Source organism: Mytilus galloprovincialis, chromosome 1 (assembly GCF_965363235.1).
Source record: "Mytilus galloprovincialis chromosome 1, xbMytGall1.hap1.1, whole genome shotgun sequence".
NCBI classification, from domain to species: Eukaryota; Metazoa; Mollusca; class Bivalvia; order Mytilida; family Mytilidae; genus Mytilus; species Mytilus galloprovincialis.
Window position 1 is genome coordinate 46,541,610 of NC_134838.1, and position 23,430 is coordinate 46,565,039.

The following is a 23,430-nucleotide window of genomic DNA, read 5'->3' on the forward strand; positions in this document are numbered from 1 at the left end:
CGGATAAAATCACAAGAAAACGGCTAATTCGAGGTAAGTGTTGTTTTATTTTCGATAAAATTGAAGTTATCGAATATTTGTTGATAGAATCAATTAAAAAAGGCTGGTCCCTCCTTAGTTACGCCTGGTCAACTGTGGATTTGACGGTAACTTTTAGCCAATGAAAAATATTGTTACATAAACATTGCATTAGAATCAACCTTTCTTTTTCAATTTTCTCAATTGACCATGTATCACTTTTCTATATGTCAATGTTTAAAAACGTCTAAGTCATGTAGAGAAACACCATTGTTCAGCTCGTTGTAAATATAACGGAATTTAATGCGACTGTCATACACGTGAGAGGTTTAGCGCTATAAAACTAGGCCCAATCCACCCTTTTTTAAATTTGAAAATGCCTGTACCAAGCCATGCATATGACAGTTATTGTCCATTCGATTGATGTGTTTTGTCATTTGATTTTGCCATTTGATAAGAACTTTCCGATTGAATTTTCCTCGGAGTTCAGTATTTTTGTGATTTTACATTTTTCAGAAGATAAGATTCCCTGACGAAGGCTACAATTTACGGAATGTTTGATTTTTCTACCGACCACCCTAACCCAAAACCGAATATCGAAATTTAACTGTGTTTTGTAACAATGATATTGTTTAACTTCTGGAAATATTTTATTACACATCTAAATATTAAATTCCTGAATATTTTCTGTATAAAATTATATAAGTCGTCTAGGTAACAGACTGGTGTTCCCATTTTACAAAATGAGTCATCTTCCCAGGGGTAAAAGAAGGCTATTTAAATAAAACTTGAAGAAGTATACTATGGAGCTCATCAATTCTCATTTTCTATGAAAGCTGATGGTAAAGTAAATTTTTGCTAAAAAACTGTATTCATATATTTTTCTTTAACCAAACGTTTCATTTCTGCAAAGGTGTTGGTTAGTTTAAGTAAACAATGACATCAAAAACACCTTATTTTTACAGGAAAGGGGTCCTTTTATATATGTTTTAATTGGAGTGGGTTAATTGGTGGTCTGAAACCTAAATACTAGATTCATGGAGATACAAAACAAACAATGGAATGTTTGATTTCATACAAAGCCCAACCTTTCGTCCATCAGGAATATCGAAATTTTACTGTTATTGTATCAATGAAATTGTTTAAATGTGATATACTGTGAGATCCGCTTGAATACACTCGATTTGCAGACAATTAGTAGTAAGCGAACCGCCAGACAATCATTACCTGCACTCAAAGCAGTTGAAAACGAAAGTTATATCACACTGTTAAGTCAAATCTTCAAATTTGAAGAATAAAATATGTACAATTTTAGTTTTATCAATGGTTACAAACATATCATGAAGTTTAGGATAACTAAAGATATTTGTATTTCTGCAGTCGTTATGAATAAATGTTTGTATTCATTCAGATGTTCCGAATAGATATAACTGTATGCTTCCTTTTTTGATAAATAATGGATGCAAACTATTTTCTCTATTTCTGTTGCAGGTATTAAAACCAGAGATAAAGTCGATCCATATTTCATCAGATATCTACTTCAGATTTGCTACAACAGTAGTGGAGACTAAAATTCTCAACGTAAATCAAGAAGCATCAGAAATAATGTTTGATATGACTCTACCAGATTCAGCTTTTATAACAGGCTTTACAATGTAAGACTATAATGATTTACTGTAATTATTGATTACTTTTGATCGAAATGTCATTGTTCTATTGTTACTTCTTTAATATCAATTTAGCCCCTAGAAAAGGTGAACAGTATATATATGCACCTATGTTTGTTCTATATATTATATAAAAAGCAATCAACCTTTTGATTATAAAATACATACTGTTTTTACTGTCCATCTGAGATTATTAGTGTAGTATACAATTAAAAATAAAATGAAACCAACACTTAAAAAACGTCATGCGTACAAAGCGTTTGTCTTGATTTGCATTACTCAGGAATGTTCAAAACCAAGTTTTGAAAACCAAGAATGTATAAGAACCGATACCTTTTGAGAGCTATATTGGCAAAAATGAGGAAAAACATAGCCAAATCAATTAAGTTCAACTTTACTTGAGGGAGTTTAAACCTTTGTTTCTTAATAATTCATAAATTCATAAACATACAATTAAAAAAGGTTTGTTATAAATCATTTCAGTACCAAATACTGACTACTGAGCTGAAAATACCCGGGGGACTGTTAGTCCACCAGCAGAGGTACCGACTGAAAATTATTAATGAATTTGTATTGAGCAATACGTCTGGTTGATCCAAATGATCAGCATGGACAAGTTTAATTTAGTCATAGGACAAATCAAAAACCTTTAGCTCGATGTAAGTTGAAAGTTGTATTTTCTTACATTAATACGTTGAATGACAATAACAATCAAAACCAATGAGTAAACAAAGACTCACAAAACCAAATTTACATCAACAGTTATAAATAAGAAATAAGAAACAACACGAACTCCTCTAAAACTGGGAGTGAAATCAGGTGCTCCGGCAGGGTAAGCATTTCCTGCACTGTATACGGCACCCGTCGTGTTATTTCATTGTTGAAATATTGAAACAGCAGATTAGATTTTCATATTAATATCTTGAAAAGATAATTTATCTAACGATGAGGCTATGGTGAAAAACTTACGATCATTATGAATCGCCATCTTAATTTGGTTGATATGGATGGAATGACTGTGTCAAAGACGATCATAAATACATTTTTTGTACATCCCATTAAACTAATCAACACGTTTCTGGTTTCCTTGTTGATAAAATCCATGATTGTGACTCATCACAAGATTTCAACTTGACATAAAAAGAATGATTGGGTCAACAATGAACAAATAATGTTCACTCTTTCTACGTAACTGAGTTGAACCTTTGGTAGGCTAAGCTTTATTCAAACTTAAGTGTTTGAGCAGTCTTTGCTTCAGTTAGTGTATATACGTATATGAATTAATTTCCTTGCTCCTTGGAAAAAAATATAAAACAATTGGTATATACATTAAGATTTTGATAAATTGGAATTCAAACCGTTGTGCTAATCTTCATTGCATATTTTAAAACTGAAAACTGAAATATATGTATCGTAGGGAAATAGGAGGCAAACGATATGCTGGTAATGTGAAAGAGAAGGATAAAGCAAAGAGACAGTTTGAGGAAGCGAAAAGTCGTGGAGAAAGTGCTGGTCATATTGCTGCATCGTAAGTTAAAAGCAATAAAATGTCATGTAGTAATGTCTTTAACAAAACATTCATTTAAGGGGAACAACATATGAGATATTAAAAAAATTATTGTGTTTGTTTCAATCAATAGTAGTAAAAGTGAAATAATGAAATTAAAATTTGCTTTCAGCAGAACATTTGATTCAATTTTGTCAAAATAAGCAAAGAAACATCGGTGATGAATTATTTACTTGCAAATCAATAACTCGATCTCATTGAATTTGTATTCATGTGACCTTCAATTTAACCCATTAGCTAGAAATAGTTTGCGCATGCATAAGTCGTAACTTTTTTTTATCAAACAGAAAACCTTCAACTTGTTAAAAAGATAATTAACTTATTTGTTAATCTTTAACATGAAAGCAAACAAACCTAGATATACGTTTTGATAGTATGTTATAAATCAAATATGATAATTTGTGTCAAATCGGTGAACACAAATTTGACAGCCAATGGTCCTTTAATTAACCAGAATTATTAAACAAAACAAATAATGACACTAATTTGCATATATGTTCCTCTGTTAATACAAAAAATACAGTGTAACCTGCCTTATCCGACAACGGAATATTCCAACATCCTGCTTTAAGGAGGCTCGAGGGTATAAAAATTTCAGAAAAAAATCAAACATTTGTTTTTCATTACAAATTTTATTTATTTCCTTTTGTAGTTGTTACTTTATCATATGGTACAAAAATCATTCAAAACAATCAATTCGTGTTGGCCCTAGATGACTTTCAAAATGTATACATCATTGAAAAAGTTCCAAATTATCTCCCTTTGGTGGAAAATGTCATTTTTTGGCTCTAAAATTGAAATATCTTTTTCAACTCATCGGTGACCTATCTTTTTTAATATAATTTCCATATAAGCTGTACTTAAACTAAATCATTGTAAAATTTTAGCGATTTCTGTAATAAATTTCTTTTTTTTTATTTCGATATTACCTTTATTTCTCCTATTACTTCAACAGAAAAAAAAAAACACCTTTACAAAAATGTATGCTTCTTTCGAAGGCAGATTGTGAGCGCAAATGAAGGGTGACCCCACTTTTTTATTTTATTTTTCTATTAACTATAAGATAAAGGTCATTTATAGAAAAATATAGAGAAATCCTATATAAATGATTTAGACCCGCGAACCCCCTTAACTGACATATTTTCATGATCCCAAAATATGCCTATCCTTGCAGAAAAAATCTGAGTATTCCGACACCCTGCTTAATCCGCTTAAAGTTTTTTCTGGTCCCCCAGTGTTTCGGAATACACAGGTGTACACTGTACTATCATGAACAGAAGTACTAGGATGTTAATTTAATAATGCGTTCTGTTTAATTAATTCAATGATATACAATCTTTTAACAGTCCAAGAACTTCGAACAAGTTTAACATACTGGTTAATGTTGAAAAGAATGCATTAGTGATATTCAAGCTGAAATATCAGGAAATGCTGAGACGAAGCCTTGGATCATATCAACACGTGATATATGTAGATCCTGGTCAAATAGTGGAAGACTTTGAAGTAAAGGTTCACATTAGTGAATCCAGAGAAATCATAGATTTAACGATGCCACCACTGGAAGGAAAAACAAAAATTGGTAAAACTGTTTGTATAAATGAAACAGAAAATCGAAAAAAAAGATCAGTCTATTGAATTGGCATTTACATCTTATATTAAGCCACCTCCTTCAAACTGCGGAGAACCAGAAATGAAAAGCTACATATTCTGTGCAGCGCTTTTCAGTATATACAATAGTCAGATGCTTTAATAAGGGTTAAACGTTTTGTCAACATAACTATAAGGGTCACTTATATGCCAGTCACACGTTTCAACGAGATTCTACAACCTTCTTTCTCAAGACATGGTTTACTATAGTATTCTACGAAGCATCAATACTTAAAAAGTCATAGTGGTAGTAATAAAAAAGGAGAATTACTTGTCTTCTTTTAAATTAATTTAAGGTGGTACCCAACACCTTGACTAAAATTAATTTGGCTCGTTTAATTTTCCTAAAAGTTTGACAAAAAATTTACTTTGATCCTTTGAAAATATATTATAATTTCAAAAAACTTGAACCAATCACTTTCCTCGAAAAAAAATTGGTTGGCTACATAGCAGTTTGACAAACACTAATTTAGATCATTGAGACGCTTAATGTCATCTTAACAATACAAAGTAATTAAAAAGTTTAGCTGATTTTACAGAGTTATATCCCTATAGTGTTAGGTATATAAACTCATCATAGATACCAGGACTAAATTTAGTATATACGCCAGACGCGCGTTTCGTCTACAAAAGACTCATCAGTGACGCTCGAATCCAAAAAAGTCAAAAAGGCCAAATAAAGCTAACACCTTAATCAATTATATCAATACTTTCGATAGCAAAAATAAATTTAAAACATTGATTGCATAAATGTTAGAAAAAATATAGAAAATGTGTGTAAATAATTTTAAGAGTTCATGATAATAAATGCATCGTTGTCACGTGTGTTGTTTTAAAACCAGTATCAAAGAATTATGACAATACGTATTGCAGTTGATTACTATTTGTTTATATCATAAATTCCTAAAATAGATCGACGTTGAAGGCTCTTAAGATATGAACTTTCTTCTGTTATAGATGTTGGTAAATCTGCCAATATTAAACACATTTCTCCATCGAGAATAGACATAACTTACGCTCCGAGTGTTCAAGACCAGAAAGTAATGTCAAAACAAGGTATCTCTGGACAGTTTACAGTGAAGTATGATGTAACTAGGGACAAAGATGCTGGAGATTTATTGGTATTGACTTTTTTTATTGAATTATAATTTATTTTCTACACATTTACTTCGAAATATACTTTTAAAATATAAGTGGTCAAGCAGTGTCACTTTTTGCTTTTATGTATTAACAAACTCTGGTCCTAACATGCATATTATAGCTTTGCAATGTCGATTTTAACAGTATTGATTTAGAGTTTGGGTGTTTAGCGCTAAAATTATACCATGAAAGACATTAGGAAATCAAAATATAGATAACAGAAAGAAAAGAAATATGTCAGTAAAATAGCATAAAAAACGAAAACTAGGTCTTTTTCGAGTAAAGTATATTGTTGAAATCGTTTTTCGTTTACATTTACGTCTCTTCCTTTTTTAATTTACTATTTATTATTATCAAGGTATAGCTTATTAAAACTAGAGGCTCTCAAGAGCCTGTATCGCTCACCTGATGGCTGATTCTACTTGGGTTTTTGAAATCATATAAAAAAATATAAAATTTGGCTAAAAGTAACAGCACTTGGCCAGCACCTCATAAGGAAAGGAACATTCATGCTATGTTTAATTTCATTCAATTCAGTGGTTCTTTAGAAGAAGACTTTTGTATGCATTTCCAATAGGGTCCTATGTTAAACTAAGTCCCCCCACTGGCGGCCATCTTGGATGTTGCAATGACAACAAAGTAACAACACTTGGTCAGCATCTCATTAGGAACATTCATGCTATGTTTGGTTTCATTCCATTCAGTGGTTCACTAAAAGAAGACATTTGTATGTATTTCCCATACGGTCCTATGTTAAACTAAGTCCCCCACTGGCGGCCATCTTGGACTTTGGAATGGCGACAAAGTAACAGCACTTGGTCAGTATCTCATTAGGAACATTCATGCTATTTTTAGTTTCATTCCATTCAGTGGTTTACTAAAAGAAGACATTTGTATGTAGTTTCCGTAGGGTCCTATGTTAAACTTAGTCCCCTTGCTGGCGGCCATCTTAGATGATGGATCGGCTACAAAGTAACAACACTTGGTCAACACCTCATAAGGAACATTCATGCCATGTTTGGTTTCATTCCATTCAGTGGTTCTCTAAAAGAAGACATTTGTTTATATTTCCCATAGGGTCCTATGTTAAACTAAGTCCCCCGCTGGCGGCCATCTTGGATGATGGATCGGCTACAAAGTAACAAGACTTGGTCAGCATCTCATAAGGAACATTCATGCCACGTTTGGTTTCATTCCATTCAGTGGTTCTCTAGAAGAAGTTCAAAATGTAAAACGTTAACGACGACGACGGATGACGGACGCCAAGTGATGAGAAAAGCTCACTTGGCCCTTCGGGCCAGGTGAGCTAAAAATGAAACGAAAAACTGATATTTAGTGTTCATTGCAAACCTATAGAACAGATGACTGGTGTTAAATGTAGGCCTAGGAAAAGAAATCAGAAATCAGTCACAGTGAAAATAATCATTAATTAATTAAACATTCTATCAGTTTGTATACTTCGATCATCGTTATCCTTGTCTAAAAAAATTTCCATTGATGTTAAATTGTTGTCTAGAGTGATTGTATCTAATGAATAGGAAAAAAATCCAAATAAATGCTTATATTTCAAGGCTGTATTACAAGATTTTAAACGTAAATTAATGTTTAGTTTAGTGTGTCTTTTTATAGGTAGTGAATGGATATTTTGTTCATATGTTTGCTCCAAAAGACTTGAAACCTCTACCTAAAGATGTGATGTTTGTATTGGACAAAAGTCAGAGTATGTCAGGAAGAAAAATTAAACAATTGAAAGAAGCGATTAAACTAATCATGCAGGATATGAAACCAAACGACAGATTCAATATTATGTTTTTCAACCACAGATTTGATTGGTTAAACGAAACCGAAATGATGGAAGGAACAAAAGTTAATTTCGGTAAAGCAGAGAGATTTGTGGAAAACACTTCGGAAATGGGATGTAAGTAATGTAGTTTTTAATTCTGAAGACGTGGAAAAGAAAACATAGGTTTTAATAAGTCTTAAATTTTGTTTTATTCTTACTCCTTGATCAATGTTAAATAAATTAAATAACAGCTTCCAATATTGCAATTTGAGTGCGTTCAAAAAGTAATTCATCTAATCCGATTAATAATTTCTAGCAAAACCTTCATTATTGGTTATTTTTTTTTAATTGACAGTTTTACTGTTTTTAACTTCTACAATGAGTTACGTCCTCAATTAATCTATTAAGTAAGAAATATTATGGAATAATACCTCTTTTTTCAGGTATCTCCTATGCGCCAATATTTAATGAAAAACACACCTTTTGGCAGTGCTAAATGTGTTAATTACGTACATTTAAGTATATTTCAACTAATCAACTTAAAAGACATGTTAATTTGAGATATTCTAATAGATTGCATTTAGGCATTTATTTTTATTTAAATGCAGTAGGCTACGTTTTCGGTTTAATATACAAAATGACCAGAAAGTAAAAAAAAAGTTTAAAATCACATGAATTAAAAATCTTCTTGAAAGCTAGTTTTTTATTTCATGTAAAACTGAAAAAAAGGTATTACGCATTTTTTTTTATATATACTACATCAAACTCATTTTGTGAGCATAAACAAATAGAATATGATAACATCGGCTTTAGGGACTTAACCGGGCAACATTTATTATTCTTAGTACGAAATAATGATTGTTTTCTTATTTTTCAACAATGCTATTTTCTACAAATTGTCGGCATTCCTATGGGAACGTGCGCTTATCTATGCCGACCTCTTTTTATTTCCATATGAATCGGAATTCCTTCAGACACTTGGTCAAAAACAAAATGATCAAATAAGCCAAATCATTTAATTTCGCATTCACATATATTGATGATGCTCTTCCCATTAACAATAAAAAATTTCCGCTTGGATCCTACTAATATATCCCCCAGAACTAGAAATTAAAGAAACGACAGACACGGCTTCATCTGCCTTATTTTTAGACTTATACCTCGATTTGACATCAGCGATCAACTCAGTATCAGAATATATGACAAACAAGACAATTTTAATAAAATCATTAATTTCCTCCGCCTTAGCACTAATGGTAATATACCAACTAAACTTGCATATGGGATATACATTTTCCAACTCATTCAGTTTTCAAGAGTTTGCATCTGCTACTCAGACTTTATAAAACGTCACCAGTGTCTGAGTAGAAGGTGGATGAACCAGGGTTAATATGACAAAGAACGTCTCGTCCTTTTTTCTAAAAAAAAATCATTAAAAGATACACATTTAAAGCGGTTAACTACAATGTAACATTTCGTTGCATATGAGAACAGAAACTTTCTTAGACATTTTGAACGAAAATAATTCTTTTCTTTACCCTGAATATCTCCCTTTCACATGAACATAGAACAATTTGTGTTGCAATAAACATAGGATTCTATACAAAATGACATATAGAAAACTAAGGCATTATTAATTATATGCTATCCAAAATGTACATAAGCAAAACAATCTACAATATCTTCTATGGCGTTAGTAATAACTTCCGATTGAAGGTATAAAAAAAATTTAAATTTCGGGGAATTAACAAATTCTAAAACCTGTGATTGTTTCATACTCTCTGGTGTCTCAGACAATTTTCTGGTGTAGATCAACTTGAGATAATTAAGCGTGTAAGTATACTTTAATTCCAATCACATAATTTGAATTTTCTATTTTTTGTCGGCATTTTTTTTTTATAACAATAACTTGGACAATGGAGGTGGCATATTTACATGTAGGTCTACGTAAGGGCCTGTCCTTTTGTCTATGCCTACTAACAGTTCTATAAAGAATGCACGTTAACGAGATACAACTGCCCGCAAACAATTTTGAACTAAGATAGATTGCGGTTATACTCACATTTCGGAAACTTAACATTCCCACTAATTCATCGTATGTGTTGTGTCATTTATTGCATAAAACACACAATTTATTAACCTTTCCCTTATTATAAGATAGTCTCTACATTACCAAGTGCTACTCATAAATGAAATACATTATTTATAAACAATGTACTGACATTGAAACGAAATACTGAACAAAGTCCTTCAAAAGATTGTTTGAGCCTTGAGCACTTTACAATATTTAAAGCTTGTAAGAAAATAATAATTCTATCTTCATGATATGCACTCGCTTATAATCACATGATAGTGTCTTTTGTGACCATGGACACAGTAACATATATTTGTATAGATATTCGATGATTTGCGTTGTAAAAAAAGTGATTGAGTTGTGTTGGATAGAAATCGATCTGATGCAAGTGCACGTATACAAGTACACGTACAAGACTTTGATTAATTAAGGAACATTCACATACGATATAAAAGCTGAATTTTGATATGTTTATAGGGTTCTTATAACTGAAAATTTCAAGACTTTCCTTAGGGATTTTTCAAACCGAAATAAGTAAATAGGTGTATTGATATGCATTTTGATAAGGTCGATTTCCAAAACAAGACCAGCGTGAAAAATATTTTCATTCTTAGATTGTTGTCTATTATGCTTTATATATTAGATATAATTGTATTTTCTGGAATCTAATTTTGTTTTGTAGGGACAAACATTAACTCTGCAGTCATAGACGGAATAAAATTACTAACGAAATACCTGGATACGCAAAAGTCTACTATCTTAATATTTCTGACAGATGGAGTTCCAACGAAAGGAGAAAGATTAACTGATCAAATTTTGAATAATGTAAGAAAAGCCAACGAGGCTAAACTTCCAATCTTTAGCTTAGGCTTCGGAAACGATGTGAATTTCAATCTTCTGAAACAGATGTCTTTACAAAATAATGGGTTCGCACGACGAATATATGAAGATTCGGATGCTGCATTGCAGATTAAGGGATTATATTCCGAGATTTCATCGGTTCTTTTAAAAAATGTCACATTTGATTATATAGGTGACATTGACATGAATACATTAACACAGAACCACTATCCATCTTATTTTTCCGGTTCCGAATTGATAGTTGCAGGTCAAATTAGATCTAACGGTTCTTCCATTGTACCCCGTGTCAAAGGTTGGAACCATGCATACATAGATTTACCATGGAAACCGAGACCAGTAATTGACCTCAAGGCAATAACAACTGAATCTGATTTAGCAAGGATAACGGAAAAAATGTGGGCCTATCTAACAATAAAGCAATTGCTTAAAGATATCGAGGGTGACATTACAAATACAAAGAAGGACGAAATTAAAGCTACAATCACATCCTTGGCCTTAAAGGTATATGACTTTATTTCTTATTTTGTTTATTTTCTCACAAGTTGACATAAAAAGACGACACATATATTGCATTAGGCATATATTTGTTCTAAATCAAAAGTTGAAATAAACAATAATGTGTCCATACATGTAGTGATGCTCCATTCGCACTTTAATTTTTCCTGTTCAGTGGACCGTGGTATTGGGGTCAAACTCTTTCGTTGCATTAAAGATAGAAAGATCGTAGCATAGGGAACATGTTTACCAAGTATGAAGTTGATTGAACTTCAACTTCATCAAAAACTACATTAACCAAAACTTTAACCTGAAGGGGGACAGACAGACAAACGGACGGACGGATGGATGAACAGAAGGACGCACATACTGAAAAACAGAATGCTCCTTCAATTTCATAAGAGGGATATAGCAATGACGCATGTATTACATCAGGCATATATTTATATGTAATTCCAAAAAGCAATTAGCAAGTAAAATCAAGCATAAACCAAACATTGTATGATTTTCGAAATAATTGACATCACACTGTGGTTTGTATAATCTTTACTCTTTTTTCTATCTATTTGGAAAGTGATGCTTTTCTTTAAATTATCAAAAAACCACCACCCAATGAAACCTAAATGATTGCTTATACTTAGTTTAAAGTACGAAAGAATTATACTGAATTCTTGTACGGCCTTTCCTAATATTTGAAATATACCATCTTATATTGTACCGTTCCTGATCAATATATATATAATAGTTCAGAGCATACATCAACTCAAGACTGCTGAACACAAATGATACACATTATGTATTTTCAGTACCAGTTTGTCACACCCTTTACAGCTATGGTAGTTACTGCACCTCAGCTTAGACGAGCGAGACAGTTCAGCACACACAGTAAGTAAATAATGAATTGAATAGCAAATAACATTCCGAAAAAAAGGAATAAACCCCCTACACTCTCTACCCCCTCCCTAAAAAATAGACAAAATCAAATTGAGAATGGATATGGGGAATGTGACAAAGAGACAACAACCCGACCACAGAGCAGACAACAGCAGAAGGTAACCAACAGGTCTTCAATGCAACGAGAAATTCCCGCACCCGGAGGTGTCCTTCAGCTGGCCCCTAAACAAATATATACTAGTTCAGTGATAATAAACGCAATACTAAAAGACAAAACAAAAGTGTTAAAACAAGTATCCGTAAACCATCTAAATATTAGACTAAATATAATCTCGTTGTCAGAACAAAATTCTTCAAATTCTACAAGTAGCCTTTATATAAAGCATTTTTTTAAATGTAGGTATTTATCAGTGTTTAAAGTTTCATTTGAGCAAAATAAAGTGAAATTGATGTTTACGAACTATCAATACTGTGGTATCAATACGGCTTTTGAGACTTACTCATCGCTCATAGGCTAAACTGTAATAAGTCAGGTGTACTGTCAAGAAAAAAAACCAACTTAAGAATTATGGCAGGTAGACATTCTTTAGATATTTACTGATTTATATATTTTACAGTCAGTAATCATGGTGTTTTAGGTTTGAGACTTACAGGAAGTGTATTAGGTAATGGACTAATTGGAAATAAGTATGCAGGTATGATAGGTGGACATAATGGAGGTTTTAGATCTGGACTTAGTGGAGGTGCTGGAGGTGGAATTAGTGGAGGTCTTATAGGTGGACTTAGTGGAGGTCTTGGAGGTGGACTTATAGGTGGACTTAGTGGAGGTCTTGGAGGTGGACTTAGTAGAAGTCTTGGAGGAGGACTTAGTGGAGGTATCGGAGGTGGACTTAGTGGAGGTATGGGAAGTGGACTTAGTGGAGATTCTAGATCGAGACTTAGTGGAGGTGGAGGTGGACAAATGATACGTAATATCTTTTATCTTTACTAAGTGTTTACAACTTTAAAATTATCATTGAAGATTGCTTTTGAAAACCGAGTTTATTAGAGGTCTTTAGCATTTAAACATAAGAGTTTCATGTTTTAAATTGTATTCATATATTTCACTGCGTATAACCGATTTCTCTGCAAATCTTACTAGATGTGTTACATGGCGGAATCGAAAGCAACATTTTTCTAATTACTTTTTCCTCATACTAGAGACATTTATTCAAATCGTTTGAAAATCCAAGCTGTTTATGTGATCAATTGTTATAAATTGTTTAATTGTGTTAACTCGTAAAGTCAATACCGAAAATTTATGAACCCTGGTGGAATTTTGTTTACAAGTGCTTTGTTGTTAAATTGTGCATTATGGACATTATGACACATACATAGATAAATGATGTAAAAAGACATTTCGATCCAGAATAAAATTGTTGGTGAAGACGTGTATAATTAAGTAATTTGCCTAAAAAAGTCTAGCTCGTACATGTTTAAAGAACAAAGACAGAAACCCAGATCAAGAATTTGAATGTATTGCCAGTTGGCGTTCTTTATAAACATTTTCGATTTAACAGAAACCTTTTCCAAAAATATAGATATGAGTCGCGAATTTCCTGCAGACATTATCATAATTATTCAATTCAGTCTGAAAGATCAACACTTTTAAAGTAAAATAAATCGGTATCATCACAATTCATGTTCGCCATTTAAAAAAAACAACATGTGACTATTTTTGAAATGTTTTTATGGAAGTACAATTATTAAAACACGTCAGACAATACAAAGTGACAGTTAAAATGCATTAATCGAAGAAAAACCTGCAACGCCATGTAAAAAAAAAACAACAACAGCGAAAAACGAATATAAAAATAGATAAATCATAATATACAATACATGGAACGCTATGACTGAGTAAAACGAACCAGACTAGAAATAGGGATGAACTAAAGTGATCAGCCCTACGTCTTATAATTAACATATACATGTAAACAAAAACAACACATTTTCATGACGTACATGTATACTGTTATTTTGTAAGTACCTGTAATGGTGAATATTTAGATGTTACCCTAAAATGTGGTTCAAAAGCATGCAATTATATAAAATGAACAGTGGCTATCAGAAAATAGACCAGACCAGCCTAAACAGTTTCACGTATATCTATTGTGTTCATCTTATAAATTTTCATTATAAAACTCTGAGGGGGCGGGGGGGGGGGGAATGCTTTATATGATGAGAATTTATAAACCTATTTAAAATGTTAAATTGAAAAAAAATGAAAAAACACCAACTTCATTTTCATACTTTAACTGTAAATAAGAACAACATATAGGAATCTCGGTCAAAATACCCCTCTATAAGAACTATATGATACTTGATTTCATTTTGAAAATCATATTGTGTTTTATGTTTTAAGTTCGGATCATATTTTATTTCAAAGTTCTATCACATAGCTTTTTTCTCTCACAACAAAAATGTGATATTTCATGAACAGTCTATTTTGGAGCCCTTTATAGCTTGTTGTTTGGTGTGAGCTAAGGCTCCGTGTTGAAGACCGTACATTAACCTATAATTGTTAACTTTTATAAATTGTTATTTGATGGAGAGTTGTCTCATTGTCACTCACAGCACATCTTCCTATATCTATGTAAAATTGCACAACTTTATACGACATATGGCTTGAAAGAAATCATGGTGGCCCATACTTTTGCTTATACCTTTAAAAAAGCATGGTAAAATTTCATTTCGGTCAAGTTTAAGACATTTATATTTGAGGTAAAAAAAATCTAGTGATGATTCAACTTAAATAAAAGACAAAGCTATTGTCTAACTTAAAAAACCCAATTAGAATGACTTGCAATACTAAGGAGATTATACTCTAGGACTATATATTACCTTAGCTGTATTTGTCAAAACTTTCGGAATTCTGGACCCCCAAGTCTCTTGAAATTCGTACTATCTTTGAGGTTATTAATTTTTTAATACGATTGTCACAGATGAGTCCTTTATAGACGAAACGCTTGTTTGCCGTAAAATATTTAAATCCTTATATCTAACATCTAGTATTCGAACATAAGAATGTCGACATAATGATTCATTGTTTAACCTAGACTAATTCAAAACTTTTACAGAATAGACGATTAAAGTCGCTGCATATTGCGAAAACATTTGTTTAATATTGAAGACTGTATTATCCTTTTATGTTTTTTTGTTGAATTTTGTCGTTGAGTTTCTCATTACGGTACGTTTAGTGCCATATGGTTTCGGTTATTTTATCGATAAATCTGCATGTTGACTGTTAGTCACAAAAGGTATCTGCAGAACCAAGAATCCGTACGGCCTTCAAAAATGATACCCTGATATAATGCATATAAAACAATTAAAACGAGAAAACTAATCGCATGTTTTATGAACAAAATAAATAAACAATAAATCTAAATAAGAGAAGATAATCTGAATATTCGAATTCTGTCAAATTTCTTAAAATAACCCAACACAACACTATTATTGCAAACTGCTCAATTCTACTATTGACAGTTAAACCTTTGGGCATGAGTAAGTGTTTCTATATTTTCAGCTCAGTCAGTAAAGTCGTTACCAACTGTATTAGATCAATTTTTTGAAGGTATGGGAAGAACAATATTGATTAAAAGTACTTGTTTTTTTGTGACATGTTACAAACCTTTTGTTAATTTATGTCTATACAGCATATCAGTAAAGAAATTAATCAGTCAGATTCAGCAAGATTAAAATTCATGTATGAAACAGTCAAATTAAAATGTCTTTGAATCATTTAAAAGATTATCAATAACATGAGTAATAGCACTACGTTTATAATAACACCGCATCCATGTATATCAAATTATGAAGGAACTTATGTCAGAGAGACTACAAACTATAAAGACTGGAACAACAGTTGTATCTATATTCAAATTTGATTTGAAATACTAGTACCAATAACCAACGGAACAATACTTGTGTCACAGGGGAAAAGTCATATATCTTAAACATAGGTACAACGCACGCATCTGTTTCGAAATAGTTTGATTTGAATGACTATTACCAATAACCAACGGAACGATATCTGTGTCACATGGAATACTATCAACAAAGACCAGACCAACAGTTGTATTACCATTACCAATAACCAACGGAAAAATATTTGTGTAGCAGGGAATACTATCTACAAACATAGATACAACACACGTATGTGTATTGAAATTTGATTTAGTTAACTATTTCCAATAACCAACGGAACAACACTTGTGTCACAGGAAATGCTATCTACCAACATAGATACAACACACGTATCTGTAATAAAATACGATTTCGATTTCTATTTATCACAGAAAACAACAGAAAAACGTATTGCGTTCAAGACTAAATACAACTAATATGACGTTCGTATGATTACATTAATATAAAAGGGTGTAAGAAGTTATAGGTCAGCAATCGGCCTTCAACAATGAACAATAACATACCGTATATATAGATGTAAAACGGCACGAAATCACATGGAAACCAGTTCAAACGAAAACCAACGGGCTGATTAAAACAAAGTTAAACAAATATGACATGCATCAAGAAACGACAAGCTCTACAGGTCAGACTTTTGACGAAAGCCTCTTTGTTGTGATATTCTATTTTATCTACGTTATAAGCCTTTAATATATCTTTGATGTTTTATTCTGTAGTTTTAAATGAAGGATTTCCAAATTTGTTCCTACACATGAGAGGATCAACAGTACCTCTCTGTATGCATTTGAAACCAAACCACACAGGGAGATATCAGTTCTTATACAGTGGAGGAAGTAAGATATTTTTATTTAATAAAAACCTAAATTTTTTAATAGTAAACATTTGTTGATGGGAAACCCCTACAGACTGAGTCACATTATAAAAATACTTATAAAGCTGTAGACTAACCACAAAAAATAACATGCCTTTACATAACATAGAGAAACATTACAATAGATAAAAGATGATTTTGATTAATTGATTAGTACGTAAACGTCACAAATTTGTACAATGGCACCTCGGTAACGTCCCAAATCGGCTGATGGTAACAGTAGGTTTTATAGTTTGACATATTTACTTAACCAAATACAATAAGTTCTAATTCCAATAAAATGCCTAATTTTGCAAGATTCGTCTAATTTCTTGCATAGAAAGTATATAAATAAAAGTACACGTTTGACGAATGAATCTGGTTTGATACAGCAAACATCCTCTCAAAAGTTAAATGTCAAATGTTTATTTGTTTAATTTTAACATGCTATTATCTCCATCAACAGTATCTCCAACCGAATGGAGGTATAGAATGTAAAGGTCTATAGTAGATTAAGAAACGAATTTTTAGTTTTGTTAATCCTTTCCGTGTCTATTCATGTTATCTTATATTTATCAAACTGATATTGATTAATCTACAAGCTTTCAGCGGTAACACTGGTATCACGACTATATTTTGGTTATAAGTAGTCATCCTTTTCAAAGTTGATAAACGTTCATAAGCAATGTACACAATTACACAAATGACGAAAGAAGACAAATGAACAAATCAATTAGACACCACAACAAAATCAAAAAGGGGAACCGGAACAAAGTATTGAGCATCAACAACTTCAAGTACAAATATAAGAATTTAAAGGACAATTATATTTACGTATACACATTTACCATTTAATTTAGCATCTAAACATGTTTAGATTTTAACAAGTGTTTAGATTTCAACAAGTGTTTAGATGTTATATGTTTAGAAATATATGGTGTTTAGACCTTCCAACGGTTAGCCTACTAGTACTATGATTTCACAGGAACTACTTGTGGTACAGCACTACAGGTTGAATAGTCCACACTGTATTGTAGAATATACAATAAACGTGTACATTTCTGCTTTAATTTAAGGTAGCACAATACAAAGATTTTTTTACTTCCAATCACTAACTCTTGAAATGCTGTAACTTTCTTATGAATGTATAGAAAATAATAAAAGAGGCATATATAGATAGATAAAAGATTAATCTTTTAAATGAATGCACTATTTTTATTATGTGCAGTCATTATGTAATCAATTATTATGTAATTAGTGGCAAAATCTGGGTAAGTTCACTTGACTAAATTTAGCTCTATCATCTCTTTAACTATACAGAAAATTTTAACAAAATCTTAATCAACACATCATGGGCTTCCAAAGGGTGTCTCAGATTGTCTCTATGGTATTCCATTCTCTCATAAATCTCTAATAAGTGTAAACATCCTAACCACAATAAAAGAAGATAATGTTTAATTAGGTGTACAATTTGTTCTATACATTCTATCTGAAATCTGAGACATCCTTTTGTAGATAATGACCATGGGAACAACATATAATAAAATGAACCCTCTAGGGATACCTATGCAGAAGCTAATTTCATTTGAAAGTGGAAATTTGGTGAAAAATATTTTAGACACATTTAACATTATAATTGGTTACCTAATTGTTTCATAATACTAACATTGCATTAATTTGAAAGAGTAATTCGTTAGCTATCCAAAACTACCTCTTTTATAAATTTTCAAGCATTATTAAGAAAGTTTCAGCATTTTAAAACTTGGGAGTTGGAGTTATAAAATCTTTGTATTGTGCTACCTTATGTAAAGTTTAACACGTAATACAATGTAAAATAATCAACCCGATGGAAGACTTCCAATTTAAATTTAAATTTGAAAATAATTCAAACTTTCTATTTAAGAGCCACAACAGTCTATTCATGTAGTTCTTGGTAAACATACGATTCGGAGAATGGAAAGAGATTCTATAAAAGCTGTTGAGCTGAGGGAAGAAACAGAAAATCAGTATATGAATTCAAGTTTATTGAAAATATCGAATACCACTTGGAATGCCACAAAAGTATGGAGGGACATCAATTACAGAAGGACAATTAAATTTCCGTCATTAAATCTAACTGTAACAGTCGCACCATCCGAAGTTCGATTATCTGGATTAGAACTTCATCTTCATATACAACAAAGCAACAGCACTAATGCTACTGGACCACTACGTAAGAATTGTTTTAATTTGAAAAAGATACCAACATTATTTATCATTAACGGTTTGGTTCAATTCTAAATACAAAATCATATGGTAAATGATTGATAGCATTTAAAATGACGGCATTATTGCATTTTTTTTTATACAAATTAGGCCGTTAGTTTTCTCGTTTGAATTGTTTTACATGGTCATAACGGGGCCTTTTATAGCTGACAATGCGTTACGGGTTTTGCTCATTGTTGAAGGCCGTGCGGTGACCTATAGTTGTTAATTTGTTTGTCATTGTTGTCTCTTGTGGAGAGTTGTCTCGTTTACAATCATACCACTTCTCCTTTTTGATATTTGGATTTATCCGTTCGGAGTTTGATACATTCGTATGTTGAACTTTTATTGCCACACAAATAAAACATTTTACCATATTGATCTCCTAGCATATATATATAATAAAGTTTTGTCAGTTCTGTTGATCCATCCAATAAATACCATATCTGTTGTTCTCTGAGAAATCCATCACTCATTGATTAATTTACTTCTAAATCAGTAAAATCATCTTCATAACTGAAGAAATTATATGTTGAAACTCACAAAATGCATGTGTTGTTGATTCTATTCAATATCAATAATATATTTTCTATCTATTCTATGTAAACACTGATTTAATCGTAAAGAGTTTTATTTCTGACAACATTTTCAACACTATTCTTATTGATTTTTTTTATGTTTGACAAATTCAAACTGGAAAAAAAACAATGTTTGAATTAAGGCCTTCTTACATGTATTCCTGTGACTAAACAAAAACAAAACAAACTGCAAATTTCAATAGTAGCAATCTAATTTTTTTGGTCAGGAATCAACTTGTAGAGTTCGAACCTCGCTCGTGCGGGTGCACTCGACTCAAATCTTAACTAGGATAGTCAGTTTTCCATTCAAAGGTCGGTGGTTTTCTCCATGCACTCCGGCTTCCTCCACCAATAAAAACTGGCCGCCGCAAAAAAGCCTAACAGCGTTGCTTAAAAGTGGCTTTAAACCCCCGAAATAAAAATAATATCAAAAATAGCTATCGTATTAATTGACTGACAAAACTTTGAATAGATTGAACATTAGAACACAATTCTGTGGAAAGTTTCATTTGGTTTGCAATACAGTTTGCCGTACACCATAGACGCATTGGAATTTATAAATGGAGATATATATATACATGTACTTGTATATATATTAATAATTACTCATATATTAGCACACAAATGTTAAATCTGCAAATTTGAGGAAGCACATTTTGTTTTTCCCTCGCCGGAATTCGAACTCATGCTATTGGGATATAATGACAACACGGCATATAGTGTCTCCAACTAAAAATTCAGCTTTCGGTGGCCTAGTGTTACATGTACATTTCCTCGTCGGTAGATTTCAGAGTTGTAACACATTACATGATATACTATTCTTGAAGATGAAATTGATTTCAGATTAGCTTAATTAATAATTATATTTATCATATATTCAGTAGTAAATACTGCAGTTTCTAATATTTGATAAATAGCCTGCTGTTTAATCTGTATAGATGAACTTTAATGCAGACCCTTTGCCACACCTCTTTATCGCATGTCTACCCTTTATCGCACTATCCTCTAAACCACCCCTTCACATGTCCTACTTGGAAATATGAAAATAGTACAACAATTAGAGAAATGTAGTTCTTTAATGGGTTCAAAATGGAACTGTTATTACGGCATATTTGAATGACGTCGTTGAATGGCATTTTTTTGTCTTAATTTTATAGAACATATTGTGTGTGTGTGTCCTCTGTATTCAACCTCGAGTACTATTGCATTGAGTGTTAAGAATGATATGTGAGGTTTTGGATGACTACACAAATGATACTGACAATGTGGTCGTTGTCTCAATATGTTCAATGAACCTCTCTTAATGTTTTATAAAGTTTGAATTATTTTACTTAAGGATGTACTTAGGTGAGGTTTTGGAATTTGTGTCAAATGTTCGGACTCGTTGGTGTTTTTCCATACAAACAATGTAAAATATTTTGCCCATAACACCCATTTATTTTTTCATATAAGACTTAATAGCTAATGAAAGGTCATTTACCAAAATTTAAGAAGATTCTTGATTTTTTTTCTGTTGTTTTGAGACCCAAATAATACCAATGCAAATATAAGGTAAAAGTCCGAGTTAGCCTTTTCCCGCCATATGTTTAATCTCAACTATCTCAAAAAGGAGGTCCATGACCTATCAATATTTTTAGCTTATTTCCATCCTTAACGACTGCTCTACCGGCTTAAAGTATCAATTTTATATTCTTAATTTATTAAATTTTCACCTAACCTCACATAAGTACATCCTTAATGCTTGTGGTCAAACGTGTTGTATAATAAAGGTATCATAGTTTTGGCGGCAAATATCCATTATTGGCAAATATATTGTTTAATTTGTTAATTATTTTATATTCATAGGTTGGTTTGTTGGAATGGAAATTGAAACTTTTTCTAAAACTGAAATAGTTGTCCGTCCGAATGTTGGGAAACAGCTTATCATAAGAAAATTCAAACTGTTGAATTCAATGCCTGTGATGTCACATGTTACAGAATCATGTTGGTACATAAAGAATCCCCAAAAGGAAATTCCACTTTTAAAGCGGTTATTTCTGCAAAAGGATGTAGATACATGGGTTTAATTGTTTTAAGGATATATTCTTCTGACGTTTCAGTCGCGTTGAAATCTTGTTCTGGAACTATTTCCAATAGATGTGATACAAGTGGAAAATATTGATGAATAAAACATAACTCTGTGAAAAAATTGTGTATTTACAATGAACAGTTTTTGAGTATTCCAGTTTTCAAATTTTATGACGAATCAAGTCAGTCTTTTAGCCAAAATTTTTAGAAAATGGGTGAGGGTTACAAAAATTAATTTTACAAGAATCATGTACATCTTATATCCTTTTTTTCTTTTAAAATTTCTTAGATATGTATATGTTTAACCATTTATAACAAAAAAGTTGAAGTAAGATGCATTTTGTTCTTTAAATTGAGAAAAATCACAAATTTACAAAATTGACAGCATTGTAAATTTGACACCAAAAAGCATCAAAATATGACAAAACTTTCTTAAATTAACACCTACCTTTAGTTATTTTAGGTTAAATTTATTCAGATTGATCATCTTTATTGAGAGTATGAAAACAAGTTTAATTGTGGAATTGTGATTTTTTTCACGATAGTAGCCCAAAAATAGGTAAAAAATTATGAAAAATGAGAAAATCATCAGAATTGGGTATTTCAAAGGGCTGTTGCAAAAAAGTAGTGCACAACCATATGATTTTTTGTACAGTCTTATAAACCCAAAAATCAGGTTAAGAAAAAAAGTTTAATTCTAGAAATTGTTGGCTCCTCAGAGGTTTATATCCTTAAGATCAATAATATTTTTAAGTTACATAAGGTTTTGAGACAAGTAGGTAATTCATGCGTGAGAATTTTCAATTTAATATAGAAAATGACATGTGTTACCATATTTATGGTTGTATTTTACAAAAACTTAATACTTTTGTTTGATTCAATATTTTCTAATTTTGCCACAAAAAGGAGGCAACTCAAATGTTAGGACAGATAATAGAATGTGTTAGGAATTTACCTATTTTATTATGTAGCAAGAAAACGAGTTCCATGACCCTTTTTTATATGTACTTTCTTTTATTTTTTTTTATCTGAAAGCATTATATTAAAGCAATCTTCATTATCTCATAATTCTATGGCGTAGTTTTCATTTTATGGCAGAAAATTGGGTTTTCCATGCATAATCTGTACAAAATTTGACAATTTTCCACAACCTGTAGCGTAAAAATAAGTCATGTGACTAATTCTTTTTATTATTTGTTTTTAAAAGATTGATATGAAATACATTTTGGCAAATTGTCATTATACTGATTATAATTAAAGGTCAATCACATTTGATACAAGTTTGAAAAAATTGCAAACATTGCAAACATTACAAACATTTAGATACACATCGATGCAATAAAGCTCATTTTGAAATAAACAGTATTCATAAAGCACTTGTTTTTATTTACTCTTGGGACAGTTTCAAAGATGAGTAATTATTATAGTGTTACGCGTGAATACTATGTTCGCCGGTTCCGACAATTTCATGTTTACATCAAATAAAAACTCATAAAAAATATCAGACTCAAAATTAATTTGCCAGACGCGCGTTTCGTCCACACAAAACGCATCAGCGCCGCTCGAAACTTAGATCAATAGT

The 23,430-nt window shown here is 31.6% G+C and overlaps 1 protein-coding gene across 1 annotated transcript; it reads left to right on the top strand.

The window, feature by feature from the left end:
* Positions 1–1,513: 1,513 nt before the first annotated feature.
* LOC143076021 (inter-alpha-trypsin inhibitor heavy chain H3-like) lies at positions 1,514–23,317 on the top strand. The gene is made up of 12 exons (XM_076251636.1): positions 1,514–1,673; positions 3,103–3,213; positions 4,599–4,831; positions 5,857–6,020; positions 7,669–7,957; positions 10,579–11,258; positions 12,059–12,137; positions 12,785–13,114; positions 15,709–15,756; positions 16,826–16,942; positions 18,863–19,171; positions 21,627–23,317. Exons 1-12 carry the CDS (start codon positions 1,624–1,626, stop codon positions 21,845–21,847), a joined length of 2,631 nt encoding a protein of 876 aa, XP_076107751.1. The 5' UTR covers positions 1,514–1,623; the 3' UTR covers positions 21,848–23,317.
* The last annotated feature ends 113 nt before the right edge of the window (positions 23,318–23,430 follow it).

Bases quoted from the DNA above. Each gene is read 5' to 3' on its own strand.
- LOC143076021 (XM_076251636.1), top strand. From the start codon at position 1,624: ATGTTTGATATGACTCTACCAGATTCAGCTTTTATAACAGGCTTTACA. The intron at 1,674-3,102 runs GTAAGACTATAA...TATGTATCGTAG, and splicing joins TTTATAACAGGCTTTACAAT to GGAAATAGGAGGCAAACGAT. The intron at 11,259-12,058 runs GTATATGACTTT...ATGTATTTTCAG, and splicing joins TCACATCCTTGGCCTTAAAG to TACCAGTTTGTCACACCCTT.